This window comes from Lepisosteus oculatus, chromosome 4 (assembly GCF_040954835.1).
Source record: "Lepisosteus oculatus isolate fLepOcu1 chromosome 4, fLepOcu1.hap2, whole genome shotgun sequence".
NCBI lineage: Eukaryota > Metazoa > Chordata > Actinopteri > Semionotiformes > Lepisosteidae > Lepisosteus > Lepisosteus oculatus.
In genome coordinates, this window is record NC_090699.1 from 12567609 (window position 1) to 12579844 (window position 12236).

General features: G+C 56.6%; 1 protein-coding gene across 2 annotated transcripts in view; it reads left to right on the forward strand.

Moving 5' to 3' along the window:
- Positions 1-12236, forward strand: part of LOC107076291 (solute carrier family 12 member 6-like) — a 41473-nt gene that overhangs the window by 24360 nt on the left and 4877 nt on the right. For both annotated transcript variants that reach the window (XM_069188701.1, XM_069188702.1), the window contains exons 14-21: positions 643-761; positions 1904-2002; positions 2345-2464; positions 6298-6402; positions 6512-6680; positions 8943-9138; positions 10127-10296; positions 10449-10580. In XM_069188701.1, the coding sequence (XP_069044802.1) occupies positions 643-761; positions 1904-2002; positions 2345-2464; positions 6298-6402; positions 6512-6680; positions 8943-9138; positions 10127-10296; positions 10449-10580 (1110 nt within the window). The remainder of the gene's footprint in view (positions 1-642; positions 762-1903; positions 2003-2344; positions 2465-6297; positions 6403-6511; positions 6681-8942; positions 9139-10126; positions 10297-10448; positions 10581-12236) is intronic.

Here is a 12236-nt window from a genome sequence, read left to right on the forward strand (position 1 = left end):
GCGTCTCCCCATCACTCCCACACTCCACACCATCCCCTCCCCGGGAGTGTCTCCCTCACTGTCACTCCCACACTCCACACCATCCCCTCCCCGAGAGCGTCTCCCCATCACTGTCACTCCCACACTCCACACCATCCCCTCCCCGAGAGTGTCTCCCTCACTGTCACTCCCACACTCCACACCATCCCCTCCCTGAGAGCGTCTCCCCATCACTCCCACACTCCACACCATCCCCTCCCCGAGAGCGTCTCCCCATCACTGTCACTCCCACACTCCACACCATCCCCTCCCTGAGAGTGTCTCCCTCACTGTCGCTCCCACACTCCACACCATCCCCTCCCTGAGAGCGTCTCCCCATCACTCCCACACTCCACACCATCCCCTCCCCGAGAGCGTCTCCCCATCACTGTCGCTCCCACACTCCACACCATCCCCTCCCTGAGAGTGTCTCCCTCACTGTCGCTCCCACACTCCACACCATCCCCTCCCTGAGAGCGTCTCCCAATCACTCCCACACTCCACACCATCCCCTCCCCGAGAGTGTCTCCCCATCACTGTTGCTGCCACAGTCAGACCAGTGCAGTGGTCACTGCCCCCGGTGACGGGCTCTGACTCTCTGCTGCCTGTGTGTCCGGCTCACAGGTGTTCGGCCACGGGAAGGCCAACGGGGAGCCCACCTGGGCCCTGCTGCTGACCGCCCTGATCGCAGAGCTGGGCATCCTGATCGCCTCGCTGGACCTGGTGGCCCCCATCCTGTCCATGTGAGTCACTGAGGACTGTGTGTACTCTGTCCATATTAACCCCTCTCTCTCAGTGCAGTGTTAATGTACTGGAGTGTCCAGTCAGTCAGTGTGTCTGTATGAACCCCTCTCTCTCAGTGCAGTGTTACTGTACTGGAGTGTCCAGTCAGTCAGTGTGTCTGTATGAACCCCTCTCTCTCAGTGCAGTGTTAATGTACTGGAGTGTCCAGTCAGTCAGTGTGTCTGTATGAACCCCTCTCTCTCAGTGCAGTGTTAATGTACTGGAGTGTCCAGTCAGTGTGTCTGTATGAACCCCTCTCTCTCAGTGCAGTGTTAATGTACTGGAGTGTCCAGTCAGTCAGTGTGTCTGTATGAACCCCTCTCTCTCAGTGCAGTGTTAATGTACTGGAGTGTCCAGTCAGTCAGTGTGTCTGTATGAACCCCTCTCTCTCAGTGCAGTGTTAATGTACTGGAGTGTCCAGTCAGTCAGTGTGTCTGTATGAACCCCTCTCTCTCAGTGCAGTGTTAATGTACTGGAGTGTCCAGTCAGTCAGTGTGTCTGTATGAACCCCTCTCTCTCAGTGCAGTGTTAATGTACTGGAGTGTCCAGTCAGTCAGTGTGTCTGTATGAACCCCTCTCTCTCAGTGCAGTGTTAATGTACTGGAGTGTCCAGTCAGTCAGTGTGTCTGTATGAACCCCTCTCTCTCAGTGCAGTGTTAATGTACTGGAGTGTCCAGTCAGTCAGTGTGTCTGTATGAACCCCTCTCTCTCAGTGCAGTGTTAATGTACTGGAGTGTCCAGTCAGTCAGTGTGTCTGTATGAACCCCTCTCTCTCAGTGCAGTGTTAATGTACTGGAGTGTCCAGTCAGTCAGTGTGTCTGTATGAACCCCTCTCTCTCAGTGCAGTGTTAATGTACTGGAGTGTCCAGTCAGTCAGTGTGTCTGTATGAACCCCTCTCTCTCAGTGCAGTGTTAATGTACTGGAGTGTCCAGTCAGTCAGTGTGTCTGTATGAACCCCTCTCTCTCAGTGCAGTGTTGATGTACTGGAGTGTCCAGTCAGTCAGTGTGTCTGTATGAACCCCTCTCTCTCAGTGCAGTGTTAATGTACTGGAGTGTCCAGTCAGTCAGTGTGTCTGTATGAACCCCTCTCTCTCTCTGCAGGTTCTTCCTCATGTGTTATCTCTTTGTCAATCTGGCCTGTGCTGTTCAGACTCTGTTGAGGACGCCGAACTGGAGGCCCAGATTCTCCTACTATCACTGGTACGCCACCCGCATGCTACACACCCTCTCACACTCTCACCTTCTCTGACACTCTCTTACACACTCACACTCCTTCACACAGCCTCAGTCTCTCTGACACACCCTCTCACACTCTCACTTTCTCTGACACTCTTACACACTCACACTCCTTCACACAGCCTCAGTCTCTCTGACACTCCCTCTCTCACGCCGTCATGAAGTGTCGCTCGTGTGTCTCACCAGAGGAGTGCTACTCTCAGTGTGCAGCAGGTCGTGCAGCAGGCTGGGATCTGCCTGCCTGTCTGCCGCTGTGCGGCCCCCTGCCTCTCCGTACTGCCTGTCTGTCTCACCTGTCTGTCCCAGGACCTTGTCCTTCCTGGGGATGAGCATCTGTCTGGCCCTGATGTTCATCTCCTCCTGGTACTACGCCATCTTCGCCATGGTGATCGCCGGCATGATCTACAAGTACATCGAGTACCACGGGTAGGTAACCGCGGCAACCGACTGGCCCTCCAGGACAGCCCTGCTGCAGACACACTGACCCCACCAGGACCGGGACTGGACAGCCCTGCTGCAGACACACACACACTGACCCCTCCAGGACCGGGACTGGACAGCCCTGCTGCAGACACACACACACTGACTGACCCCTCCAGGACCGGGACTGGACAGCCCTGCAGCAGACACACACACTGACCCCTCCAGGACCGGGACTGGACAGCCCTGCTGCAGACACACACACTGACCCCTCCAGGACCAGGACTGGACAGCCCTGCAGCAGACACACACACTGACCCCTCCAGGACCGGGACTGGACAGCCCTGCTGCAGACACACACACTGACTGACCCCACCAGGACCGGGACTGGACAGCCCTGCAGCAGACACACACACACTGACTGACCCCTCCAGGACCGGGACTGGACAGCCCTGCTGCAGACACACACACACTGACTGACCCCTCCAGGACCGGGACTGGACAGCCCTGCTGCAGACACACACACACTGACTGACCCCTCCAGGACCGGGACTGGACAGCCCTGCTGCAGACACACACACACTGACCCCTCCAGGACTGGGGCTGGACAGCCCTGCTGCAGACACACTGACTGACCCCTCCAGGACTGGACAGCCCTGCAGCAGACACACACACTGACCCCTCCAGGACCGGGACTGGACAGCCCTGCTGCAGACACACACACTGACTGACCCCTCCAGGACCGGGACTGGACAGCCCTGCAGCAGACACACACACTGACCCCTCCAGGACCGGGACTGGACAGCCCTGCAGCAGACACACACACTGACCCCTCCAGGACCAGGACTGGACAGCCCTGCAGCAGACACACACACTGACTGACCCCTCCAGGACCAGGACTGGACAGCCCTGCAGCAGACACACACACTGACCCCTCCAGGACCGGGACTGGACAGCCCTGCTGCAGACACACACACACTGACCCCTCCAGGACCGGGACTGGACAGCCCTGCTGCAGACACACACACTGACCCCTCCAGGACCGGGACTGGACAGCCCTGCTGCAGACACACACACACTGACTGACCCCTCCAGGACCGGGACTGGACAGCCCTGCAGCAGACACACACACTGACCCCTCCAGGACCGGGACTGGACAGCCCTGCTGCAGACACACACACTGACTGACCCCACCAGGACCGGGACTGGACAGCCCTGCAGCAGACACACACACACTGACTGACCCCTCCAGGACCGGGACTGGACAGCCCTGCTGCAGACACACACACACTGACTGACCCCTCCAGGACCGGGACTGGACAGCCCTGCTGCAGACACACACACACTGACTGACCCCTCCAGGACCGGGACTGGACAGCCCTGCTGCAGACACACACACACTGACTGACCCCTCCAGGACCGGGACTGGACAGCCCTGCTGCAGACACACACACACTGACCCCTCCAGGACTGGGGCTGGACAGCCCTGCTGCAGACACACTGACTGACCCCTCCAGGACTGGACAGCCCTGCAGCAGACACACACACTGACCCCTCCAGGACCGGGACTGGACAGCCCTGCTGCAGACACACACACTGACTGACCCCTCCAGGACCGGGACTGGACAGCCCTGCAGCAGACACACACACTGACCCCTCCAGGACCGGGACTGGACAGCCCTGCTGCAGACACACACACTGACTGACCCCTCCAGGACCAGGACTGGACAGCCCTGCAGCAGACACACACACTGACTGACCCCACCAGGACCGGGACTGGACAGCCCTGCTGCAGACACACACACTGACCCCTCCAGGACTGGGACTGGACAGCCCTGCTGCAGACACACTGACTGACCCCTCCAGGACTGGACAGCCCTGCTGCAGACACACACACTGACCCCTCCAGGACCGGGCTTGGACAGCCCTGCTGCAGACACACACACTGACTGACCCCTCCAGGACCAGGACTGGACAGCCCTGCTGCAGACACACACACACTGACTGACCCCTCCAGGACCAGGACTGGACAGCCCTGCTGCAGACACACACACACTGACTGACCCCACCAGGACCGGGACTGGACAGCCCTGCTGCAGACACACACACTGACCCTCCAGGACCGGGACTGGACAGCCCTGCTGCAGACACACACACTGACTGACCCCTCCAGGACCGGGACTGGACAGCCCTGCTGCAGACACACACACTGACTGACCCCTCCAGGACCGGGACTGGACAGCCCTGCTGCAGACACACACACTGACTGACCCCACCAGGACCGGGACTGGACAGCCCTGCTGCAGACACACACACACTGACCCCTCCAGGACCGGGACTGGACAGCCCTGCTGCAGACACACACACTGACTGACCCCACCAGGACCGGGACTGGACAGCCCTGCTGCAGACACACACACACTGACCCCTCCAGGACTGGGACTGGACAGCCCTGCTGCAGACACACACACTGACCCCTCCAGGACCGGGACTGGACAGCCCTGCTGCAGACACACACACTGACTGACCCCACCAGGACCGGGACTGGACAGCCCTGCAGCAGACACACACACACTGACTGACCCCTCCAGGACCGGGACTGGACAGCCCTGCAGCAGACACACACACACTGACTGACCCCTCCAGGACTGGGACTGGACAGCCCTGCTGCAGACACACACACACTGACTGACCCCACCAGGACCGGGACTGGACAGCCCTGCTGCAGACACACACACTGACCCCTACAGGACCGGGACTGGACAGCCCTGCTGCAGACACACACACTGACTGACCCCACCAGGACCGGGACTGGACAGCCCTGCTGCAGACACACACACACTGACTGACCCCTCCAGGACCGGGACTGGACAGCCCTGCAGCAGACACACACACACTGACTGACCCCTCCAGGACCGGGACTGGACAGCCCTGCTGCAGACACACACACTGACTGACCCCTCCAGGACCGGGACTGGACAGCCCTGCTGCAGACACACACACACTGACTGACCCCTCCAGGACCGGGACTGGACAGCCCTGCTGCAGACACACACACTGACCCCTCCAGGACCAGGACTGGACAGCCCTGTTGCAGACACACACACTGACTGACCCCTCCAGGACCGGGACTGGACAGCCCTGCTGCAGACACACACACTGACCCCTCCAGGACCAGGACTGGACAGCCCTGTTGCAGACACACACACTGACTGACCCCTCCAGGACCAGGACTGGACAGCCCTGTTGCAGACACACACACTGACTGACCCCTCCAGGACCAGGACTGGACAGCCCTGTTGCAGACACACACACACACTGACCCCTCCAGGACTGGGACTGGACAGCCCTGCTGCAGACACACACACACTGACTGACCCCACCAGGACCGGGACTGGACAGCCCTGCAGCAGACACACACACTGACCCCTCCAGGACTGGGACTGGACAGCCCTGCTGCAGACACACACACTGACTGACCCCTCCAGGACCGGGACTGGACAGCCCTGCTGCAGACACACACACACTGACTGACCCCTCCAGGACCGGGACTGGACAGCCCTGCTGCAGACACACACACACTGACTGACCCCTCCAGGACCAGGACTGGACAGCCCTGCAGCAGACACACACACTGACTGACCCCACCAGGACCGGGACTGGACAGCCCTGCAGCAGACACACACACTGACTGACCCCTCCAGGACCGGGACTGGACAGCCCTGCTGCAGACACACACACTGACCCCTCCAGGAGCGTGTGACTGTCTGTACTGGGGCTCCCCAGCTGCAGGATTGGGGACCCCTGGGCTCCATGAGGTGCTGTGCTTTGTGTTGCAGGGCAGAGAAGGAGTGGGGTGACGGGATCAGGGGGCTCTCTCTCAGCGCGGCCCGCTACGCCCTGCTCAGGCTAGAGGAGGGGTTGCCCCACACCAAGAACTGGAGGTACAGTGTGGACCTGTCTCTCTCAGCATGGACACTGCTGCTGTCTCACTGCTGCTCTCACTGACCTGCTGACTGATCTCTCTCGCTCTCTGTCTTGACTCTCTCTCAGACCCCAGCTGCTCGTGCTCCTGAAGCTGGATGAGGACCTGCACGTGAAGTCCCCTCGTCTGCTCACCCTGGCCTCTCAGCTCAAGGCCGGCAAGGGCCTGACCATCGTGGCCACCGTCGTCTCGGGCAACTTCCTGGACAGCTACGGCGAGGCGCTGGCGGCGGAGCAGGTCAGAGGTCACTCGCCGCCCGCGCCTGGTTCTTCCTGGGCCTCACTTTCCCTTGCTCTGGGTGTCACCCTACGCTCTGTTAGAGTTTGTACAACCCCCCTCTCTGTCTGTCTCTCTGAGCCTGTGTCAGCTGATGGGGAAGGAGTACTCACCCCCCTCTCTGTCTGTCTGTCTGTCTGTCTCTCAGAGCCTGTGTCAGCTGATGGGGAAGGAGTACTCATCTCTCTCTGTCTGTCTCTCTGAGCCTGTGTCAGCTGATGGGGAAGGAGTACTCACCCCTCTCTGTCTGTCTGTCTCTCTGAGCCTGTGTCAGCTGATGGGGAAGGAGTACTCATCTCTCTCTCTCTGTCTGTCTGTCTCTCTGAGCCTGTGTCAGCTGATGGGGAAGGAGTACTCACCCCTCTCTGTCTGTCTGTCTGTCTCTCTGAGCCTGTGTCAGCTGATGGGGAAGGAGTACTCATCTCTCTCTCTCTGTCTGTCTGTCTCTCTGAGCCTGTGTCAGCTGATGGGGAAGGAGTACTCACCCCTCTCTGTCTGTCTGTCTGTCTCTCTGAGCCTGTGTCAGCTGATGGGGAAGGAGTACTCACCCCTGTCTGTCTCTGTCTGTCTGTCTCTCTGAGCCTGTGTCAGCTGATGGGGAAGGAGTACTCACCCCTCTCTGTCTGTCTGTCTGTCTGTCTGTCTGTCTGTCTGTCTGTCTGTCTGTCTGTCTGTCTGTCTGTCTGTCTGTCTGTCTGTCTGTCTGTCTGTCTGTCTGTCTGTCTGTCTCTCAGAGCCTGTGTCAGCTGATGGGGAAGGAGTACTCACCCCTGTCTGTCTGTCTGTCTGTCTGTCTGTCTGTCTGTCTGTCTGTCTGTCTGTCTGTCTGTCTCTCAGAGCCTGTGTCAGCTGATGGGGAAGGAGTACTCACCCCTGTCTGTCTGTCTGTCTGTCTGTCTGTCTGTCTCTCAGAGCCTGTGTCAGCTGATGGGGAAGGAGTACTCACCCCTGTCTGTCTGTCTGTCTGTCTGTCTGTCTGTCTGTCTGTCTGTCTGTCTGTCTGTCTGTCTGTCTGTCTGTCTGTCTGTCTGTCTGAGCCTGTGTCAGCTGATGGGGAAGGAGTACTCATCTCTCTCTCTGTCTGTCTGTCTCTCTGAGCCTGTGTCAGCTGATGGGGAAGGAGTACTCATCTCTCTCTCTGTCTGTCTGTCTCTCAGAGCCTGTGTCAGCTGATGGGGAAGGAGTACTCATCTCTCTCTCTGTCTGTCTGTCTCTCTGAGCCTGTGTCAGCTGATGGGGAAGGAGTACTCATCTCTCTCTCTGTCTGTCTGTCTCTCTGAGCCTGTGTCAGCTGATGGGGAAGGAGTACTCATCTCTCTCTCTGTCTGTCTGTCTCTCTGAGCCTGTGTCAGCTGATGGGGAAGGAGTACTCACCCCTCTCTGTCTGTCTGTCTGTCTCTCTGAGCCTGTGTCAGCTGATGGGGAAGGAGTACTCACCCCTGTCTGTCTCTGTCTGTCTGTCTCTCTGAGCCTGTGTCAGCTGATGGGGAAGGAGTACTCACCCCTGTCTGTCTCTGTCTGTCTGTCTCTCTGAGCCTGTGTCAGCTGATGGGGAAGGAGTACTCACCCCTCTCTGTCTGTCTGTCTGTCTGTCTGTCTGTCTGTCTGTCTGTCTGTCTGTCTGTCTGTCTGTCTGTCTGTCTGTCTGTCTGTCTGTCTGTCTGTCTGTCTGTCTGTCTGTCTCTCAGAGCCTGTGTCAGCTGATGGGGAAGGAGTACTCATCTCTCTCTCTCTCTCTGTCTGTCTGTCTCTCAGAGCCTGTGTCAGCTGATGGGGAAGGAGTACTCACCCCTGTCTGTCTCTCTGAGCCTGTGTCAGCTGATGGGGAAGGAGTACTCACCCCTCTCTGTCTGTCTCTGTCTGTCTCTCAGAGCCTGTGTCAGCTGATGGGGAAGGAGTACTCATCTCTCTCTCTGTCTGTCTGTCTCTCAGAGCCTGTGTCAGCTGATGGGGAAGGAGTACTCATCTCTCTCTCTGTCTGTCTGTCTCTCTGAGCCTGTGTCAGCTGATGGGGAAGGAGTACTCACCCCTCTCTGTCTGTCTGTCTGAGCCTGTGTCAGCTGATGGGGAAGGAGTACTCACCCCTCTCTGTCTGTCTGTCTGTCTCTCAGAGCCTGTGTCAGCTGATGGGGAAGGAGTACTCACCCCTCTCTGTCTGTCTCTCTGAGCCTGTGTCAGCTGATGGGGAAGGAGTACTCACCCCTCTCTCTCGCTCTCTCTCAGACGCTGCGTCAGCTGATGGATAAGGAGCGGGTGAAGGGGTTCTGCCAGTGCGTTGTGGCTCAGAAGGCCCGGGAGGGGATCTGCCACCTGATCCAGTCGTGCGGGCTGGGCGGGATGCGGCACAACACGGTGGTGATGGGCTGGCCCAGCGCCTGGAGGCAGAGCGAGGACCCGCGCTCCTGGAAGACCTTCATCCGTGAGTCTGGGGGCGGCAGGCGAGGAGAGGGGCCTGGGTTTCATCTTTCCAGTGTGCGACTCACTGGAGTCTGTATTACTGACTAATAATCTCTTTTAGGATTTAATCACCTGTGTTAGTGAGTCTTAATCTCTCTGTGTGAGGAGTGTCTCTGGGGTCTGTATTAGGGTCTGTATTAATCTCGCTGTGTGAGGAGTGTCTCTGGGTTCTCTATTAGGGCCTGTATTAATCTCTGTGTGAGGAGTGTCTCTGGGGTCTATATTAGGGCCTGTATTAATCACTGTGTGAGGAGTGTCTCTGGGGTCTGTATTAATCTCTCTGTATGAGGAGTGTCTCTGGGGTCTATATTAGGGCCTGTATTAATCACTGTGTGAGGAGTGTCTCTGGGGTCTATATTAGGGCCTGTATTAATCTCTCTGTATGAGGAGTGTCTCTGGGGTCTATATTAGGGTCTGTATTAATCTCTCTGTCTGTGGGGTGTCTCTGGGGTCTGTATTAATCTCTCTGTGTGTGGGGTGTCTCTGGGGTCTGTATTAGGGTCTGTATTAATCTCTCTGTATGAGGAGTGTCTCTGGGGTCTATATTAGCGTCTGTATTAATCTCTCTGTGTGTGGGGTGTCTCTGGGGTCTGTATTAGGGTCTGTATTAATCTCTCTGTGTGAGGAGTGTCTCTGGGTTCTGTATTAGGGTCTGTATTAATCTCTCTGTGTGAGGAGTGTCTCTGGGGTCTATATTAGGGTCTGTATTAATCTGAGTGAGGAGTGTCTCTGGGGTCTATATTAGGGTCTGTATTAATCTCTGTGTGAGGAGTGTCTCTGGGGTCTATATTAGGGTCTGTATTAATCTCTGTGTGAGGAGTGTCTCTGGGGTCTGTATTAGGATCCCTGTGTGTTAGTCTTTAGCTTGTCTGCAGTGATCTCGCCTGCTGTCCTCTCACGGCCCTCAGAGCTGTAGAAACGGACTCACCCGGCTCCCCCGTCTCTCCCAGACACCGTCAGGGTGACCACGGCCGCCCACCTGGCCCTGCTGGTGCCCAAGAACATCTCCCTGTTCCCCAGCAACAGTGAGCCGTGCACCGAGGGCTCCATCGACGTGTGGTGGATCGTGCACGACGGGGGCATGCTCATGCTGCTGCCCTTCCTGCTGCGCCAGCACAAGGTCAGCGCCGCGCCCCCGCCCCCGCCCGCCGCAGCTGTGCAGCTCCGCCAGGGGCCCAGTCACCTTCCTCATGTCCGGGACTGCTCCCGTCTTCCTCTCTCTCTCCCTCCTGCTCTCCGCCCCCTGTCTCTCTCTCCCCCCCCTGACTCCAGGTGTGGAGGAAGTGCCGGATGCGGATCTTCACGGTGGCCCAGCTGGAGGACAACTCCATCCAGATGAAGAAGGACCTGGCCACCTTCCTGTACCACCTGCGCATCGAGGCCGAGGTGGAGGTGGTGGAGATGGTGAGGACCCTGGGAGAGGGGGATGAGCAACATCCTCCGTGTGCAGAGAAAAACACCTCACAGCGGGTGCAGGGCCGAATTAGGCCAGTACCCTCTACTGATCAACATACAGAAGAGAGACATCTAATGAGGGTTATTCCGTGCTGAAACATAGTGTTTTCTTTCTTCTCTTTTCAGCATGGAATAAACATATTACTCGTTCCTTTGCAGCCTACGCATTGGCTACACCTAAAAAACAGCGACCAAAAGTCCTGCCACCACAAGGCCCTGCTGAGCCAAGAGCTGAGCCCAGAGAACAGCCCCCTGAGCCAGCTGGTCCTGAGGCTCACTGACCTGAGCCACACCGACACCAGCCAGCCTCAGGACAGCACTGCTAGAATCAAGCACATCACTGCACAGATCGACAGGAATATCTCACACACTGGGACACACACACACACAACACTACCTCACCCACTGGGACACACACACAAACACGGCATAAATGCTACAGAACCCTAAACAGACAATACACACTAGCCGAATATTTGACCAAGATAAGAAACAACAAAAAGAAACAGACCCTGAAGAAGTACAGGCTCAGTGACCACAGCCTGGCCATAGAAACTGGACACAGACAAACTTGGCTGGTCAGAGAGGATAAACGCGCTTCCCTAAATTTACAAATCTAATCCTAGAATTCCCACACCTGCCAGAATCACAACGGGTCCCAATCCTCCTGGGAGAGGGAGGAGGGAACTCAGTTGAATTGGCAGCCCAGTATGTGATCTCCTGTCACAGCCTGAGGAACAGACAGTGAGCCTGTCTCTCAATAATAATAATACAGTGTGTGATCTCCTGTCACAGCCTGAGGAACAGACAGTGAGCCTGTCTCTCAATAATAATAATACAGTGTGATCTCCTGTCACAGCCTGAGGAACAGACAGTGAGCCTGTCTCTCAGTAATAATAATACAGTGTGTGATCTCCTGTCACAGCCTGAGGAACAGACAGTGAGCCTGTCTCTCAGTAATAATAATACAGTGTGTGATCTCCTGTCACAGCCTGAGGAACAGACAGTGAGCCTGTCTCTCAATAATAATAATACAGTGTGTGATCTCCTGTCACAGCCTGAGGAACAGACAGTGAGCCTGTCTCTCAATAATAATAATACAGTGTGTGATCTCCTGTCACAGCCTGAGGAACAGACAGTGAGCCTGTCTCTCAATAATAATAATACAGTGTGTGATCTCCTGTCACAGCCTGAGGAACAGACAGTGAGCCTGTCTCTCAATAATAATAATACAGTGTGTGATCTCCTGTCACAGCCTGAGGAACAGACAGTGAGCCTGTCTCTCAATAATAATAATACAGTGTGTGATCTCCTGTCCCAGCCTGAGGAACAGACAGTGAGCCTGTCTCTCAATAATAATAATAATAATAATAATAATAATAATAATAATAATACAGTGTGTGATCTCCTGTCACAGCCTGAGGAACAGACAGTGAGCCTGTCTCTCAATAATAATAATACAGTGTGTGATCTCCTGTCCCAGCCTGAGGAACAGACAGTGAGCCTGTCTCTCAATAATAATACAGTGTGTGATCTCCTGTCACAGCCTGAGGAACAAACAATGAGCCTGTCTCTCAATAATAATAATACAGTGTGTGATCTCCT